Source organism: Carassius carassius, chromosome 24, assembly GCF_963082965.1.
Source record: "Carassius carassius chromosome 24, fCarCar2.1, whole genome shotgun sequence".
Classification (NCBI taxonomy): Eukaryota; Metazoa; Chordata; class Actinopteri; order Cypriniformes; family Cyprinidae; genus Carassius; species Carassius carassius.
In genome coordinates, this window is record NC_081778.1 from 6,423,253 (window position 1) to 6,443,162 (window position 19,910).

The 19,910-nt window shown below is 39.1% G+C and overlaps 1 protein-coding gene across 3 annotated transcripts in view; it reads right to left on the reverse strand.

The window, feature by feature from the left end:
• The window catches only part of LOC132102752 (protein PTHB1-like), a 203,114-nt gene that overhangs the window by 52,842 nt on the left and 130,362 nt on the right, over positions 1-19,910 (reverse strand). For all 3 annotated transcript variants that reach the window (XM_059507390.1, XM_059507391.1, XM_059507392.1), the window contains 2 exons: positions 11,304-11,529; positions 4,643-4,762 (listed from right to left, as the gene is read on the reverse strand). In XM_059507390.1, coding sequence (XP_059363373.1) covers positions 4,643-4,762; positions 11,304-11,529 — 346 coding nt within the window. The remainder of the gene's footprint in view (positions 1-4,642; positions 4,763-11,303; positions 11,530-19,910) is intronic.

Here is a 19,910-nt window from a genome sequence, read left to right on the forward strand (position 1 = left end):
AGTCAGGCAGTGGACAGTGTTTTCGAGGAGATTCTCATTTCAGAGCTTGCGGGAGATGTGGAATGTGTGAGTGTTTGCGGGCGGTTTCTTACTGAGTTCTCTGTCCACATGATGGCTGCCTGCCCGCCACTGAAACCACACGGACTGTCCTGCCAACAAACTCCAAACAGATCAGCTTGTGTAATCTCCTTACACTTTCCCTGCTGTGCTGTTGCCATGAAGCAGATCTAATTAATTAATGCAATTAAACACATCTCAACAGCTTTGCCATTAACACTTTTTTGCTTTGCATTTTCTTGTCTCTTTTAATGAGTGCTACCTGGAAATATATCTAATTTCCATTCCTCGATATTTAGGATGGAATAAATCCCAGTTTTTACTGCGTAATTGGATGGAACACTAACTACAGGTGTAAGTGTAAGCGGGTATTTTTCAGTGCACACTGAAAAATATATTTGTTTTAAGATCCTTCTTTTCTGGAAAACTACTGACTATCTGATTAAACTGGGGAATTACCATACAGCCTAAACAAAATCATAACTCAAACACACATAATTTAAATTTCAGCCAATGGCAAAAAAAACTTCAACAACATACACAGATTGGACAAAGTGTTTCAATGAGTTGTTGGGGACCATGATGAGGAACATATGTTATTCATTGATGCTCTGATAGCACATGCAGTGAGGTTAACAGCCCACCGCACAGCTGGGATCAGGAAAAGTATATTTTACTTTTCATTGCTTCCTTTTAACAAATTTAAAGGTATGTTGTTAAAAACGACACAAAAGCCACTTTTGTTCAATGCCAAACTCACAACCTCATCTGAAGCATACCTCTCAGTGTGGTTTTATTTTATTTTTTCTGCAGTAAAACCTGTTGTGCCGGTTCCGGCTCGTGCTGTTCTTTAGTTTATTAGAAGTTGATGTCTATATTGCACCAAAATGCCACACTGCACTCCCTTGGGTCCATAGCAACACACCCGAAACACGTGAGGTCGACTGAATGAACGGTTCTCAACATAATAAAAATGCAAATAGACAAGACACAAAGAGATTCTTACCTTTATTAGAGAGAAGAAAATGTTCTGCCCCTCCCTCCGAAGCTTTGAATATTTGGTGTTGATTACTATTGAAGCTTCAAAGCTCAAAAAATGGTATTCGGACCAGCCCTAGCATGTGGGAGTGTGGAGGTCTTTTGGTCCTTCATTTGGTAACTCAATTAATTATAAAGTATTTATGAGCAGGGGCATTATGTTCCTAGTTTTCATCAGTGACAGTTCTGGCTCTAAGGTTGTGAGTCATGAGAACCTAGCAATTTTTGTAGTATGCATATAAAATAGATTTTTAGAAAATCAACTATTTTACCCAAGATTTGTGTGTCTTGTATTTTTCATGCTTGTTAGAATATGCTTTTGTAAGTTTAGCAATGTATTAATTTCAAACTCTATTGGAATTAACATTGAGTCTCATCTCTTGTGTGCTTCACATGAGTAGCTCTACTTTGTCTTGAGTATTTTGTGCAGATTTACCCTGCTGCTCTGAGAACATTAACATAATGAGAGATTAATGAGGCCTGTTTAGTTGGAACTCATTTATGGGCATCAGCTTCCCTCTCATCTCTGCTATCTACGGGTTTCAGCTCTATCTGATATAGCACCAGTAATATAATGGAAACCGTATGACAATCTGCTAAATATAGAGACAATCAAGCCTTAATCATTACACACATCAGCATGCAAAGGCCATTTATTACTGGCTCTCATTTTAAACTCTCCATACACTGAGAAATCTAAGTGTCTGCTATTAAAGCGGGGGCACACTGTACAATTTTGGCCACAGTTTTGACATCCGAGACAAATTTATGGGATCCTAAAAGATTCTGTTGTTATCGAACAAAACTGTGAGGCTTTGATTGCCTAGTGTGACATGTTCACAGATGGAGAATTAATGAACTTTGTGATGAATCTTGTGAAGGGGTCTTATACTGAACGAGAACCTTTGGACTTTGGAGACCGTTCAAAATCCTGCTCGTGCCTCTCTCCTAGTTTTCCATTAAATTAAAAACAGTCCCAGAATTGTTCTTAATTTACACACTGGCTTCACCCAGGTTTACAGGTGCACTTTTCAGTATGTTTGTCTTTTTGTGGTTTGAATAAAGTAAATTAAAGAAAAAAACAACAGATTGCATAGAATTTTCTTTCTGCACAACATGGTGATTAGATTCGCTCTTTTGGAATACCACCTGATTTTTGAGAACAAGAGTACAGTATGACAAGTTAATGCTGTATCGCGTGTAGATGTCTTGGCAAAGAATTATCAAAGATGAAAAAATATGCTTTGTCTATCTTCTTGAGCTCACATCATACAATCTTTTATTATTTTAAAGAATTAAAAACAAAATCATGCAATTAGCTGCGCCCCTACAAACACGAAACAGCTAAACATTGGTCAGAGATGTTACACCTATCATAACTGTTAGATTGAAATCTCACCATCCTCTGTTGGTAGTCTGTGACTCTCTCTGATTAAGGATGGAAGAGCATTCTTCAATTAAACCCGGAACTCAAGGTGTTTAGGAATTATTTGAAAAGTACAGGCAGGTATGTTGGATAGGGCTGGAACAAAACATCTGGAGGTTGGTGGCTGTTCAGTAGTATGCTTTGACACCCTTGAATTAAACAATTGCCAGAGGCAATGAAAAGAGCCATTAACTAGCTGAGAGTTCTGTCAGTGGGGTGGTTAAGATTTACCTAGGCTTATTCAGACTGTTGACTGCTGGCATGAAGTCCTGTCAGTCCTGGACAAAAACTGCACACTTTGACAGAGAAAAAAAAATGTCTGACTAACATATGAATATAGTGTGACCAATCAAAGTTTGCTTTTAAGTGAAATTAATTTACATAATTCTGTTAGTGACTTGGGGGGAATACAATTTTTTCTGTAAAATAATTTACTAATGATCATAACGTATGGCATGGGCTATTCATTTATTTTATGGTTTTGATGTCAAAACTGCAGACAGTGACACTGATTTTTTAATTGTTCTATTGTTTAATGTGGGATACCAGTTTAAGAGACAGTTCTTAATGAGTAACGAACTATAAAATCTGTGATTTCAGCAGCTCCCATGTAAATGTGTGTGCAGTAGATTTCAGAAGTTCAGTCATTGAACTGTTGCGGAAAGTAAACAGCATAAAATGTATAAAAGTTGTTACTGCTTTCATCTCTCATGTGCATTCATCTTTGTCAATAACAGTAATGCTGAGAAAGGAAACTAAATATGTGTTTCATATAGAAATCTTACATCTAACATGCTTCATACAGAAGATTTTTTTTCACCATAATAATATTTTAAAAAAATAATTTACTTTGCTGGCTATGATTTATTATAAAAGTTATTATAACAAGCAAGGTATGCTGTATTATCTGTTATTGTAATCATAAAACTTGGATTTGAATTTAGGGTGTTTAATAGCCAACAATCCATGTTTATAAATATATATTGTTACTCCAGAGTCTATTTGCTGATCTGATGTACGATACCCAGACAGACGACATGTGAACTTTGAATTTGTATTAAAAGAGATGAAAGACACATGAAAGAGTGGCTTCTGTTTCAATTAACATCAGAGACTATGTTTAAATCCTTTCAACTGTATCAGATATCCTTCCTCACTGTTCCTGTTTAATGGCTTCCTCAGTCTAAATATTTCTATGTTGTTAGGGGGAATGGTCCGTTGAATACCTCAGACAGAGAGCTGGCGACTGAGCTACATGTCTGAGCAGATCTGCCTCTTCAAAGACAAAAGCAACAACTGAATAATGAGCATTCAGAGTTTCTCCAATATTTGAGGTGCACGGAGGATCTACTGTTATCAGTGCTCACGCCATGGAAATTTAGACTATCTGGGAAATAGGTAACAGCAACTGTAATAACTAAGATTAACAACACAGGCTCATCAAAAAAAAATGCACCTGTGATGACATTTGCTTGCTTAACGCAGTATGTGACACTTTCAAAGTGTAATGTCCAGTGAGTGGGATAAAAACTCATTTGCTAAAGAAATCACACCATGCTAGTCTTTGAGCTGGTTATGCTGGTTTAGCAAACGTCAAAATGTATTAGTTTACACATCTATGGTGCACTTCTATGCACTGTTCAAAGCAATTACACAGAACTAGTCAATAATTACTACTCATTTTAGACATTCCAACACTAATGCCATTTTAAGCTTACCAGAGGACATTCAGTTTAATTGTTCTGAATGATGTTTCTTTCATTTTTACAAGAATTGGAGTTTCATCACTTAAACTGGATTTGGGCAATTTGGTCCATTAGAATGTAAAGCCTTTTTGTGTACGTTTCACAAATCTTCATATCATTAACAATGTCGAGGGTTCTGGATTAAACTAATTACTGCAAGTGCTGCAGACCTGCTTAAACGTATATATGAACACAAACTTACATAAAACAGTATTTCCTCACTTATCATAGAACTTGATTCACATTCTCTACACAAGCACTTGGTTATCATTTTCTATCAGTCTGCAGTATACAATGTCACATTCATCTTACCAACCTTGTTAAATCAGTGCAACAGTAAGGCTTTCTGAGGTGTTGGGACACCCACATGTCATACCTGACTTGCTCTTGATTCTCTTGGATGGCTGTTTCTTTTTAATGTACTTGGCAGAGTCCTGCTGCAGTGGTGGTTCCTCCTCCTGCTCAACTATAGGTTCAGGCAAGGACTCACAACCAACTGCAGAACAACAAAAATTTTCATCATTAAGAATAAATGACTTGTTACAGTAGCATAACTCTGTACTCCACTTAACCCTGTAAAGCCTACCTGTTGGATGGATGAATTTTAAAATTTCAGCATAAACAACCCTGCTGACAAACTTGTACACTTGCCCTTTGATTGACAGTTCAGACTTTTTATTAAGTAAAAGTTTAGTATAATTCTGAAGCTGTCTGTTGTGTTACATGTGTGTTTTTGCTCTAAAATTGAAAAGATTTTTTAGAAAAGGCTTTTTGAAATCTGAGAATCAAATACTATACATCAAGTTTTGAGGAGCGTTTAATGTACATCTCTTGTCTCTCATCATGGTATTGCACTGCATTATAAACATTGCCCCAACAATTAAAACTACAGAGCTCTTATCATAAACATATCATCTTTCTAAGACATTATACTGAGAGATATAGAGAAACAACTGATATTTATATGCATTAAATGCAAGTAGTCTACTATACTGTTATAAAAATGTAATTGATTTAGAATACAGAATTGGAATTTCATCTTGCTCTTGGCCATATAAATGACATCTTCACCAAATTTTTTTATTTTGCTCAGTTTGGACTTTTGAATAAAGAATGAATAAAGTATGAGCTCCATATTCTCACTATATCACTATCCCATAAACTCCTTATTTATCAAATATGATAAAAAAACATAAAACACATATGCACTGGGAAGTCATGGCCTAGTAATTAGAGAGTTTGACTCCTAACCCTAGGGTTGTGGGTTCGAGTCTTGGACTGGCAATACCACGACTTAGGTGCCCTTGAGCAAGGCACCGAACCCCCAACTACCCCAACAGCATAAATGGCTGCCCACTGCTCTGGGTGTGTGTTCACTGCTGTGTTGGATGGGTTGAATAGAGAGCACAATTTCTGAGTATGGGTCACCATACTTGGCTGTATGTCACTTCACTTTTTGCACTAAAAAAAAAACAACAACACATTTTTTTTATTTATTTATATATATATATATATATATATATATATATTTTTATAAATGGTTTATAAAATTTTTATTTATTTATTTCTTTTTACTATTATTTCTTAAGTCAGGCTTCACAGGGTTACATTCTACTCACTGAGCAGTAATGTGAATAAACATATTAAAAATGTCTCCAGATTGCTGGCAGATCAGAGTGCACCTGCTGGACTCCATCAGAAGGATTCGACACTCTGTGCTGAGGATCAGCCAGAATAAGGAGTTTTTAAGTTTTTAAGGGGGACTTATGAATCAGCCTCTTATGTCTCTCGGTCCAGCCTCTTACCCACAATCCTTTTGGAGTTTGTTTTCTCTTTTTTAAACCACATACCCCAAATAGACAAATCGGGTGAAACCGCTTACTTTCTTCTGAAAAGCTTATCATAATCCTCCTCTAATATTTACACAGACCTCAACAGGCTGTTCGTTTAGGAGTGTTATTTTAGATCAGAGACAGAGGTCTCATAACAAGGGTATTTGTGTAGAAGTACTCAGCCTCACAGCAGGAGGGTTTTTCTGTGATCGACACTTAACTACTCCTACAACTGAACAAGAAGAATGCTTTCAAATCTTACATAAACAAAACCTGATATCTGCCAACAAGCAATTCAATAGTGTCTGGTCTCAGCCTGAAACGGACTTTTGGCTCCATTTATGGCTTCAGTTCATGAGAGAGAAAAAAATATAGAAAAAATTAGACTTGTTTTATCTAAAAGATTTACTTTAGCCTAGGCCTGCCTCAGTATCTCCTCTCATGTGTTGTGTCCAACTGGTTTGTATTTAGTTCTGTTTCATTTGAAGGAGACTCCCTAGATGACTACAAAGAGAAGCATTTGCGATTCCATGTAAGAATAAGTGCTTTACTTTGGGGCTGTCTTGCTGGTGATTGTTCATCAGTGGGTTCTCCCACTGCCTTGATTACAGCAGAATCCCAATTTAAACACTAGAGCGTGCTGTTTTACCCAAAGATTTGGCCTTGCGAACTTTGATTTTGTGCATAGTGTGATTTGGCCTTGCATAATGGCACTGACTTGGCTGTTGTAATAGGTAAGTGCTCTTTGTTGGGGTAGATGTCCAATCATCCTACTACTTGTCCACTTGATCTGATCCCCACTCACCTCCTTCAAGCGATCTCTTCTTCAGTCATACCTTCGCTTACTCACGTTATCAACTCCTCTCTTCACTCTGGAACATTTCCCTCAGCATTCAAGCAGGCTCGGGTAAGCCCGCTGCTCAAGAAACCATCTCTAAATGCAGCCCTTCTTGAAAACTACAGACCGGTATCCCTTCTTCCATTCATTGCAAAGACACTTGAGCGAGCTGTGTTCAACCAGTTTTCTATGTTCCTTGTACAGAACAACCTCCTGGACAGCAACCAATCTGGCTTCAAAAGTGGCCACTCAACTGAGACTGCTCTGCTCTCGGTTACTGAAGCCCTGCGACTAGCAAGAGCAGCTTCAAAATCCTCGGTACTCATCTTACTGGACCTTTCTGCTGCTTTTGACACTGTTAATCACCAGATTCTCCTGTCCATCCTCAGAAAGATGGGCATCTCTGGAACAGCACTCCTGTGGGTTAAGTCCTACCTCTCTGACAGATCAGATTCAGTGTGTCTTGGAGGGGTGATGTTTCAAAGTTTACTGGGGTTCCTCAAGGCTCAGTACTTGGACCACTTCTCTTCTCAATCTACATGACATCATTAGGATCTGTCATTCAGAAGCATGGCTTTTCTTATCACTGCTACGCTGATGACACCCAACTCTACCTCTCATTCCAACCAGATGACCCGACGGTAGCTGCTCGCATTTCAGCCTGTCTGAGTGACATCTCTAGCTGGATGAATGACCATCACCTTCAGCTTAACCTTACGAAGACAGAACTCCTGGTGATTCCAGCTAACCCATTGCTTCATCACAACTTCTCTATACAGCTGGGCTCATCAACCATTACTCCTTCGAGGACAGCTAGAAACCTAGGAGTTGTGATGGATCATCAGTTAAGCTTCACAGACCACATTGCTACAACTACCCGGTCCTGCAGGTTTGCCTTATACAAAATTAGGAAGATTAGAACCTTCCTGTCAGAGCAAGCAACCCAACTTCTTGTCCAAGCTCTTTTTCTCTCCAGACTGGACTATTGTAATGCTCTCCTGGCGGGCCTTCCTGCATGTACTGTCAAGCCTCTGCAATTGATCCAGAATGCAGCAGCGAGAGTTGTCTTCAATGAGCCAAAAAAAGCTCACGTTACTCTTCTTCTCATCAGGTTACACTGGCTAACAGTAGCTGCTCGCATCAAATTCAAGGTACTGATGCTGGCCTACAAGACGACCGCTGGCACGGCACCAACTTACCTAAACTCATTGTTTAAATCTTATGTGCCCTCCAGACGTTTGCGCTCTGCAAGTGATCGACGCCTTGTGGTACCATCCCAAAGAAGTTCAAAATCACTCTCACGGACCTTTTCCTGGACTGTGCCCAGCTGGTGGAATGACCTCCCAATCTCAATTCGTACAGCTGAGTCTTTACTCATTTTCAAGAAACAGCTAAAAACTAACACTAGCACTTTTCCTTTTCTTGTCTTTTCATTAAAAAAAAAAAAAAAACCTGGCTATGCGTTCTATACTAGACTAACTGAGACTTGTCATGACACTTGTATACTGTTGTTGTTCTCTTGTTGACCTGACTGCTTCTATTGTTCTCATTTGTAAGTCGCTTTGGATAAAAGCGTCTGCTAAATGATTAAATGTAATGTAAATGTAAATGTAATGTGTGTCACTGGGTTTTATATTTGATAATGAAGTCCTGTTTAAGGAAAATGACAATTAGAAGTTAATTAGTCAAATGGCAAAGAAATGCATGGAATAATTCTTGTGATGACATTTCCTTCAGAAATAGTCAGGAAATCATATTACTGAATTATAGTATTTTAAGCATTACAATGAATAGGTTTATTACAACCTTTTTTTTAATGACTATTTAGCTTACATATGATTATTACTCCATGGACTACTTGCACAACTACTTCCGTGTTCTAGTACAGCTCGGGAGTTTCCAGTCAGTGTTTAGTGCACCTACATACAGACAGTTTCTCACGCATAAAAAAAAAAAAATGAATTAATAATATTCTGTGCATTAACATGAATTATCCTCAACCTGCTGAAATGTTCCTATAAATATGCATTCTGAATAATAAATGTATTTCCCCAATAATCAGCCGAGGTCCAGCGATTGTCTTCTCGCAGTATTTTTCACTTACTAATCATTTTATATCTGTTGAATTTACAGTTTTAAATGAGTTTGACTGATAAACACTTACTAAAATTAACAATGGATTTAATATAGTAAAAGTGTAGTAACCATGTTGTGGATTGCCATTTGCATAACCAAATTTTTACTACAAATACCATAGTTATACTATTGTTAGTGTAGCACAACCTGGGTTTATTTGTGGTTATGGTTTAACTACCATTGCAATTTTTTGACGTTTTATTTGTAATAAAACCATGGCTAATTTTCAGTATTGCTGCATTGTGTGTGCGTTGGTGCTCTTCTTCCTGTGTTTAAAATGGCTGTATGAATATGCTGTTACTGCCTTAAAAAATGTTTTACGATGTTAAACATTTAATTTTAAACAGCAAGACGTTGACAGTTCGGCTCCTCTGAATATATTTATATTTTGGCATTGCATACAGTGAAATGATTGTGAATGAAAAATTACACAGAATAGTGACTAACATATTTAACAGATAATTAAAAGTTTGTGGTGAAACAATCACATATGTTTACCAGCCACTGCTTTCTCAGATCCGCCTTTTTTGGATTAAAACTTCATGTTCCATTGAATTTGGAAAATTCTGTACACAGTAATCATCACATTATCTCTTTTCTGAATCTCTAAATATGGCTTGCCTTTAACAAGTGAGCCAAACACTGACTCCTCCATGAACGAACCATGACCTCCAGTGGTTAATTCAAAAGAAGATCTTAAAGAAAATGAAACAAAACCACACGGTCTCTCTGAAACAAAAAATACGAATGCTGATGCATTATCTAAGGGGCAGGTGCTCAGGGAGTGTAGCAATCCTCCCGTGTGATGTCATCACTATAACGAAAGGTCAGGTGAGGGAGAACAGGACTCAGAGAGGGGAAGGCAGACAGGAAGACACAAATCAGAGAGATAAAACAGCCAGGTCACAAGTGTGTGTATGAGAGAGTGTCAAGAGATTGACTTTAAACTTGAAGGAATGGAACAACACGTCCTGCAGACATATTTCATCAGACAAAAGCAATTTAAGCAGGATTCTCTGAGATTAGTCACTCATTCTCCTCCACATGACTGGCCACTGACCAAACGGTGTGTTCTGAGACATCCAGCCATCTGAGGGACGGATAATACCTCCGCACCCAGTGTCCAAACACCAGAGAGAGAGAAAGATACAGTCCGAGACTTCAGGGAGGACAGGGGTCTGATAACAGAACCCACTGAGTTAATCATTCACACATTCCACAGGGGTCTCTGATGTTTTATGTATCCTATGAAGTAAAGCTCTATTCTTTCTATCCTAGTTGCCCCTGCATGTTACTACAACAGCATGTAACAAGAGAATGTACTCTGAGAGTCTTCTACTTAGTTGACTACCAGAATGAAGACAAAAGACTTTTACATTGGTGAAAGGCTGTTTTTCGTTGTACTGGTCAAGTTTGACATTTGATTGATTAATTGATCGATTGCTTTCATAGAATGTATTTTTTCAGGCTAATGGAAAGAGAACATACAGAGCACATTAAATTGTTATTTGAATACACTTTTTTTTTATTTGTGTCTACAGATTTTATATGTGTCTATAGATTTTTCTCATGCACTGAGCCATAAATCTCCACTTCAGGACCTGGCTTTATCCAATCTTCAGATTTCTGTTTTGGACATTTTGATTAGATAATATGAATGCAGAAACTTTTAGCTGCCCAAACGTACACAAGTACATTCACTCAATCTGGCAGTTTTGTCAGTATTTCAGACATGCAGCAGTTTTTTGAATGAACTGTAACAAACACATCAAAATTGGTAAACGCATTAATCACCATAAAAAAACGTAATCAACACAAACATTTTAAATAAATCGAACATGTTGGCTGCTTATTCTGACAGCTCTGTTGATAATACAAATGTAATTTATCCTACAAGATAAATGAAAACTTGTTAGTATGTTCATATCTGGAGCTTCAACCTCATTACAATCTGTACTGCTGCAACATAGGAAGTATTATTAATACCTTGGTATGGCATGAGTAGCAAAGCTTTAAAGTGGTCTTTAATATAGATTTATGGCTGTTACATAGTGGGAATTCGTCTTTTATCTCTGCGTGCATCGCATGTGGACTACATATTGGGCTACAAATAATGCCATTATTTTCTTCCCTACTCCTTTTAAACATATTGGTTTAAGTTTTACAATGAAGACCCTTCAAGCCAAAAATGACTCTATGCATGAAAGCTTCCAAACTAAGATTTTTCTGACCTGGCATCATGACAGTTGTAGGGACATTGGCTTCTGAGAAGAGAGAGAGACGGCCACCCTTGCCCAAGCGGTCACAGAGCAGCATGATGTGTTTCTTCAGACGTGAGGTGTCTTTTGGGATGGTTAGCAGGCCGGTGCTCAAGCTGATGGCCTGATCCTTGGGGCTGCGTGACAGACACGTTTTTAAGAGGTGGGAGACGGCTGCATCCACGCTCTCCTCCCAGCCCTAAAAAACATATACAACATGAGCCCTTCAAATAAAATAATGCATCAATTGAAAATCAATAAACACGGTCCTGTTGGAGATTTTTATTGTTTAAAAACTCTCAATCTTTATGATTAGATCTTAAATGCCTCTTAATTAATTTTAATTAATTTATATTTACCTTAGTCTACTGTCTTATTTCTAATACTTTCTCATCCTTTGTTTGCAATCATCTGATGTTTTTATTCAATAAGCCACAAACACTCCCTACCATCCACTTCATTTTTCTAGCCACATCTAATACTTGATCCATATAAAAACAAGCCATAAACTTTTAAGTGGAATTCCTGTGTGATAACATGTTTTTTTAGCATGGGTTGTGAAGTAGGTTTTGACAAATGCCTCATGAATAGAAAGTTACTCCCTGTGATTTTACAACAGTGATTTTTTTATGTGTGTGTGTGTGTGTCTGTGTGTGCATGTGCATCTTTAAGTCTGGCCCACACCATCTTCAGCCCACCCTTTTGCTGTCAGGCAGACTAGAGAGACTCTGAGAGATGGGGCGGGGTGTTGACAGGCAGGTGGAATGTGGGAAGACTCTGTCGCCATACAGACAGCCCTTAATGAGATCTAATAGCAGGTAATCAGCCTCGTTACGCTGATGACAGGGACAAGCCCTTTATTGACTACAGAAGATAAAGGAGAATCAGAGGGACAGAAAGAGAAAGACATTGATAAAACAGATAAAAGTCTCCAAAGGATGAAATTAGCAAATTACACAAGCCAGAGTAATAAAAGACGCAAGACACATGACTGCTGTGTGTTTTGGCATACTGAATCACACTCTCTATGAACTATCTACGGAGAGTTCCAAGATCTGAATATTGTTAACAGTCCTGAGTAACAAACCCTCTCTAGATAAAAGATAAAGAAATTACCATGTGTGAGTGTATAGCTAAGGATCCAACAGACAAAGACTAAATTATCACATTTTCTGAGTGTTGCTTGTCGGTACAGTACACAGTGCATGTCAGGGCATTGCTATGTGGTTGCTTAAATGTTCATGGTGGTTGCTTTGTGCATTGGCATAGCTTTGTCATAAAGTGATGGGGATAGTGCTGCATTGTTTGGTGGGCTGATGCAAGCTATTTGTTTTTACATGTAGGGTGACCAGACTGAGGCAACAAGGTTTTAAATTGGATGGAACTTCAATATACTGTTTGATGTCCGAATGACTCTGCCAATGTGTCTTCTAAGTTAAGTGTGATTGTTGATAATTATTTAGATGAAAATATATTATTTGCAGCCAGAATGTGATTTCTGCAATTAAGAATACAATTCAAAGCAGAATTTTCACAAGCAATCATTACTGTCATTACATTAAAATGCAGCACATCATGGAAAAAATGTTCCAAAAGCAGTATATTAACTACATATAATGTCTCGGTTACGTACATAATCAGAATCAGAATCAGAATCAGAAAGAGCTTTATTGCCAAGTATGCTTGCGCATACAAGGAATTTGTTTTAGTGACATAAGCTTCCAGTAAACAGACACACAACAACACACAGAAAAAAAAAAAAAAAAAAAAATTACGGGAGAATTACAAATTGGCAAATAAATAAGTGTATAAACAAGTGTAACCTGGTAACCTGGTAGAACGATGGGTAAGTGAACCTGGCTACAAAGACCACATCCTAACCGTACAGAGGTGACATGGAAATACTGATATGGACTGCCCAGAGGGCAGTACTACATATGGAATGGCTCTCTGAGCCTGTTCCTACCTTAGAGTAGGGATGGAACAACTGCCGGAAGAGACTGACAAAGCAGGTCTGTCAAGGGAAGACACGTATTTACAGAGTGGGAAACCTTACGAAGAGCATGAGTTTCGAAAACGGGTGGGCCAGTAAGTTGCAACAAACAGGACCTGTTCCTCCTCCTCCATCACCTTGCACAGTGTATGTGCGAGCAGGCTCACGGGGGGGAAACACATACTTGCGTAGAGCCCGAGGCCAACTGTGTGCCAGTGCATCTGTGGCCAGGGGGGCCTGGGTCAGGCAGTGGGAAGAGTCTTGGGAAGCAAGGTCTACCTGAGCTTCCCCGGATCGACTCCAGATCAGCTGGACCATCTGGGGATGGAGTTGCCATTCTCCGGGGAAAGTGGTCTGTCGTGAGAGTGTGTCTGCTCCACGATTGAGCTCCCCCGGTTGATGTACAAAATAGCCGCAGTGTTGTCCATGCAGACCAACACATGCTTGTCCTGCAGCAGTGGCCGGAACTGCCGCAAGGCTAGATGCACTGCCACAAACAATCTTGAAACTGCCTGCCCGTTGCACATAGCGCCCCAGCCCATATTGGAGAACACTTGTTCTAAGGGCACCCAGGCCCGTAGAAAAGCAATTCCGACCAGGGGCTGAATAGGCGGCAACACAACGATATGATGGTGAAATGATGTGTACAAATAAGATAACATATGATTTATGATAACCCCCGAGCCAAGACACTATCTGATTGGTCAAGACAACATTTGAGGTGTGGCCAACAGGCCAGTTTAAATACTCAGGACACCATAAAATCTTGGCTTTTAGTTGTTAGCTTTGCTTCTGCTACTAGTCATGCCTGCTTTTAGTCTCTAGCTATGCTTCTGCTATTAGTCATGTCTGCTTTTAGTCTCTAGCTATGCTTCTGCTATTAGTCATGTCTGCTTTTAGTTTTAGCTCTGCTTTTGCTATCAGTCATGCCTGCTTTTAGCTTCTTAGCTTTAGCTTTTAGCCATGCTGTTTGTCATCACTGTTCTTTGAGCGCGGTTCCAGCATTGCTTCAGCCTGCACGCCTGCTGCTACTTAGCCACGATGAGAAGAAACACCACCTAGTCTCGTCAAACTTTACTTCTTTTCTGTTCCGTTTGAGAGTTTCGTGTTCTGAATTAAGTTTTGTAACGTCGAGTTCAACTTCAACCAGCCACACAACTCTGCATCTTCAACCAACGCCCAACCACGGGCTTCCCAAGACGTCACTTCAGCGACTACTGAACATCCAGCCAATCAGCGACATCGGAAACCCCGTTTCAACGACATCAAAGGGACACAGGCAATGTACCTTCAGACATTTGTACTGGTGTATCTAATATAATTTTAGCCTCATTGAGGAACTCAATGCGAGGGCTAATTAAGTGATTGATGGTTGTTCCTGTCTATGCAATTTAACGTATTGCTGTAAACTTGGGATTCCACATTTCCATTCTCTTAAACTCATCTTTCCCTAACTTTCGATCTTCCTGCAACTTGTGTGAATATGTGAATTTGTGAGTGTGTGCGTTCATGTGTTAGATTATTTGATATGTCTTAGATTTATCTAATAAAGCCTTATTCATATTGAAAAGAGAAGTATCTTGTGTTTTGTGCTTACAAGTCATTTGAGCTTACAAATGTCTTAAACTGCCGATCTTGTTACTGTGCTAATTGATAGTGTTTTCACTATACTTTGGATATTAATATCCAGCGCAGATTTGATGTTAAACAGCTTGTTCAGTGAATCGCAGGGCGTCTCAGTGATCAGCCGTGAAACAGTGATTCTGTTCAAATTCCCTTTAAAATCTTGAATGATTCCCTTTGAGCTAAATTGACCTGTTTCCCTTACATTTAGATCGTGGCCATTATCAGAGTATAGGAAACAACCACATACAGAAGGACACGATCGAAAACGGCTTCTTTAAAAAGATGAAAATCTTCTTTCGATTTGCTCTTTTAGGAAATCTGCTCTTTTAGTTCAAACGCCCAGGGGAATTGCTGAAAGGAACACCGCTGTTCGCGCTGTACCGCCAACCAGAACAGCTTTCTGACACACAGCAAATGGCTTTGTGGAGTATAACTGCTTTTTATACAACCACTCGGCTCCGAAGCAAAAATCTGAAGAGTGGATGCACCTCTTGCCTATCTATACCCGTATACACGTGGAGTGACTCAGGTATGCTAAATCCACTAGCCAATTTTCATTGGCATTTTCTCTTAAACTCAGAGATGATTGGCCTCCCAAGTGAGACCCCATATGTCTTTTGAAATACAGGTTCATCTCAATAAATTAGAATGTCATGGAAAAGTTCCTTTATTTCTGTAATTCAACTCAATTCAAAATTGTGAAACTCGGGTATTAATTAAAATTTAGTGCACAGAGACTGAAGTAGTTTAAGTCTTTTAGTTCTTTTAATTGTGATGATTTTGGCTCACATTTATCAGAAAAAATCTCAACAAATTAGAATATGGTGACATGTCAATCAGCTAATAAACTCCTGCAAATGTTTCCTGAGCCTTCAAAATGGTCTCTCAGTTTGGTTCACTAGGCTACACAAACTGATCTGACAGTTTAAGCAGTTAAAGCATGTTAACAGAAAGTCAAATGGAATTAAAAAGTGTGGAAGAAAAAAGATGCACAACCAACCGAGAGAACCGCAGCCTTATGAGGACTGTCAAGCTAAATCAATTCAAGAATTTGAGTGAACTTCACAAGGAATTGACTGAGGCTGGGGTCAAGGCATACAGAGTCTTAAGGAATTTGGCTACAGTTGTTGTATTCCTCTTGTTAAACCACTCCTGAACCACAGACAATGTCAGAGGCATCTTACCTGGGCTAAGGAGAAGAAGAACTGGACTGTTGCCCAGTGGTCTAAATTCCTCTTTTCAGATGAGAGCAAGTTTTGTATTTAACTTGGAAACCAAGAGTCTGGTGGAAGGGTGGAGAAGCTCATAGCCCAAGTTGCTTGAAGTCCAGTGTTAAGTTTCCACAGTCTGTGATGATTTGGGGTGCAATGTCATCTGCTGGTGTTGGTTCATTGTGTTTTTTGAAAACCAAAGTCACTGCAGCCGTTTACCAAGACATTTTGGATCACTTCATGCTTCCTTCTGCTGACCAGCTTTTTGAAGATGCTGATTTTATTTTCCAGCAGGATTTGGCACCTGCCCACACTGCCAAAAGCACCCAAAGTTGGTTAAATGACCATGGTGTTGGTGTGCTTGACTGGCCCGCAAACTCACCAGACCTGAACCCCATAGAGAATCTATGGGGTATTGTCAAGAGGAAAATGAGAAACAAGAGACCAAAAAATGCAGATGAGCTGAAGAATGGTCTGAAAAAGAGAAAATTTCCAGTGAGCCGCAGTTGTGTGGACGAAAATGCCTTGATATCAGAGGTCAGAGGATAATGGGGAGACTGATTAGTGATGGTAGAAAGGCAACCGTAACTCAAATAACCACTCGTTACAACCAAGGTATGCAGAATACGATCTCTGAACACACAACACATTGAACCCTGAAGCAGATGGGATACAGCAGCAGAACACCCCACACCGGGTGCCGCTCCTGCAGTTAGCACTAAATTAAGATTGGAAACACGTTGCCTGGTTTGATGAGTCTTGATTTCTGCTGCAACATTCAGATGGTAGCGTCAGAATTTGGCATAAAGAACATGAAAGCATGAATCCATCCTGCCTTGTCTCAATGGTTCAGGCTGGTGGTGGTGGTATAATAGTGTGGGGATATTTTCTTTGCACATTTGGACCCCTTTGTACAAATTGAGCATTGTTTAAATGCCACAGCCTACCTGAGTATTGTTGCTGACCATGTCCATACCTTTATGACTACAGTGTACCCATCTTCTAATGGCTACTTCCAGCAGGATAGTGCACCATGTCACAGAGCTCAAATCATCTCAGACTGGGTTCTTGAACATGATAAAGAGTTCACTTTACTCAAATGGCCTCCACAGATACCAGATCTCAATCCAATCGAGCAGCTTTGGGATGTGGTGGAACGGTACATATGCTCGTATTGAGAATTTTTGGTAGGGCTCTTTCGGTTTGTTACGCATGTGCACCAAACAAATAAACCATTGTTAAAATAAACCAAGCATTGCACGAGTGGATTTTCATTGGAAACTACTTATCTTTTGCTAAGAAATTAACTCATCTTTCAAATTCTGTAATTTTTCCCCCCAGAAAATTCAGACAATAACGCCTCCATTCAAACACAGTGCGATCATCTCTTCCTCTTTACTACTAGTTTTAACGAGAAATAAACATGAATGAACATATCATGCCTCATATAGAGTCTTTATATCAGTGTTATAATCAGTGTTTCGAACCGCGGAAAGACAGCTTCTAAACAAAATGTGACGTAGGATTTCATTTACCTCAGGCAGGTCATCAGTGTCCACATCTCATTAGTGCGCTACTAATGAAGTCTAGACAAGAGCATTTAGCAAACTTTAAGACTCATTACATACTCATTACATTTTACTTCACCTGTTAGTGATGTCTTAATTGTTTAATGTTTAAATAAAGCTGTTATGAAACAAGTTTTAGCCACAGTGTAAGCCATATTTCAACAACTAATAACATTTTTATGATCTAAAAGTTAATTTAAAAGCTGCATTATGTGCAATTTACAAAGTAAGTTGAGTTGATTATTATATTTAAAAAATAAATAGTCATTCCATTTAAGTTTGGGCTTTGTTGTTAATTGTAACCTTATAGCAATGTAAAAGGGCTCCCTACAGTTTAGAGTAGAATATAAGGTAGATTTCTATCCCCAAGAATATTGTAATTATAATAAAATTTATTTAAAAAAAAAAGCAATTCATTCAGTAAACCACTGTTTATTATTTAAAAAGTTTTCACCCTGCTGTACCGAAACCGTATGGAACCATAACGTCAAAAGCAAGGTATGTGCTGAACCATCATGTTTGTGTACCAGTACACCCCTAATATACAGTATATATTTTTCCTTCTTGTTTCATTTCTGTTTCAGTTGTTTTTTGTTTATAACCAAATCTTACTATGTGTTTCCAGATCCCTACTCTTACTACCACTCGCAAACCACACATCACACAATGTAGACAGCGCAATCTTAACAACCTGCACACTTTGCCTATATCTGCTAATACACTACTTTCTTTTTCTATTGGTCTCTGGAATTGCCAGTCTGCTGTAAACAAAGCTGATTATATTACTTCTATTATTAGTCATTCAAAGCTTAATCTCATGGCCCTAACAGAGACCTGGATCAAACCAGAGGACACTGCTACACCTGCAGCACTCTCCAATAATTTCTCATTTTCCCACTCCCCCCGTTTGACTGGAAGAGGTGGGAGTACTGGTCTGCTCATCTCTAATGATTGGAAATTTAATTCTTTACCATCTTTGGGTATCAACAGCTCCTTTGAATCTCATTCAGTTACTGTTACCTACCCTTTTAAAATACATTTTGTAGTTGTCTATCGACCCCCAGGACCACTGGGTAACTTTTTGGATGAATTAGATGTGTTGCTCTCAACCTTTTCTGAGGATGGTACTCCCCTAGTTATGCTTGGAGATTTCAACATCCATCTAGATAAACCTCTGTTTGCTGATTTCCACACTCTGCTTGCCTCTTTTGATCTCAACCGAGTGTCAACTACTGCTACTCACAAATCAGGCAACCAACTGGACCTTATTTATACACGACACTGCTCTACTGATCATGTTCTGGTTACTCCACTGCACATGTCGGATCACTTCCTCCTCACTCTTAACCTCAACATGGTCCCTGCCACATCACTTACCCCTCCACATGTCATCTTTCGACGTAACCTACGCACACTTTCACCCTCCCGGCTTTCTGCAATGGTTTCATCTTCACTTCCTTCCCCTAAACTGTTTGCATCTTTGGATGCTAACAGTGCTACTGATACTTTCTGCTCCACTCTTACATCTTGTTTAGACACTGTTTGTCCCTTATCTTCCAGACCAGCCCGTAACACCCCTTCTGCCCCTTGGTTATCTGATGTTCTACGCGAACACCGTTCTAAGCTTAGTGCTGCTGAAAGGGTGTGGCGCAAATCCAAAAATACTACTGACCTTAATGTGTATCAGTCACTCCTATCTTCCTTCTTTGCTGATGTCTCCACTGCTAAAATGACATACCACCTTAACAAAATTAACAATTCGTCTAACTCTCGCATGCTTTTTAAAACATTTTCCTCACTTCTTTGTCCTCCTCCTCCACCTCCTGCTTCATCTCTAATAGCTGACGACTTTGCAATGTTTTTCATTAATAAAATTAAACACATTAGTGCACAATTTTCCACACCACAATCAGTCAAGCTCATATCACCAGCAAACATACTCTCATTTACATCCTTCTCTTTACTCTCTGAGGCAGAAGTCTCAAAACTCATCCTTTCTAATCACCCTACTACTTGCCCGCTTGATCCTATTCCATCTCATCTCCTTCAAGCCATTTCTCCTGCAGTTGTACCTGGACTCACTCACATCATCAACACATCCCTCCACACTGGTGTTTTTCCCTCATCATTTAGACAGGCACGTATAACTCCACTACTTAAGAAACCCAACCTCAACCCATCT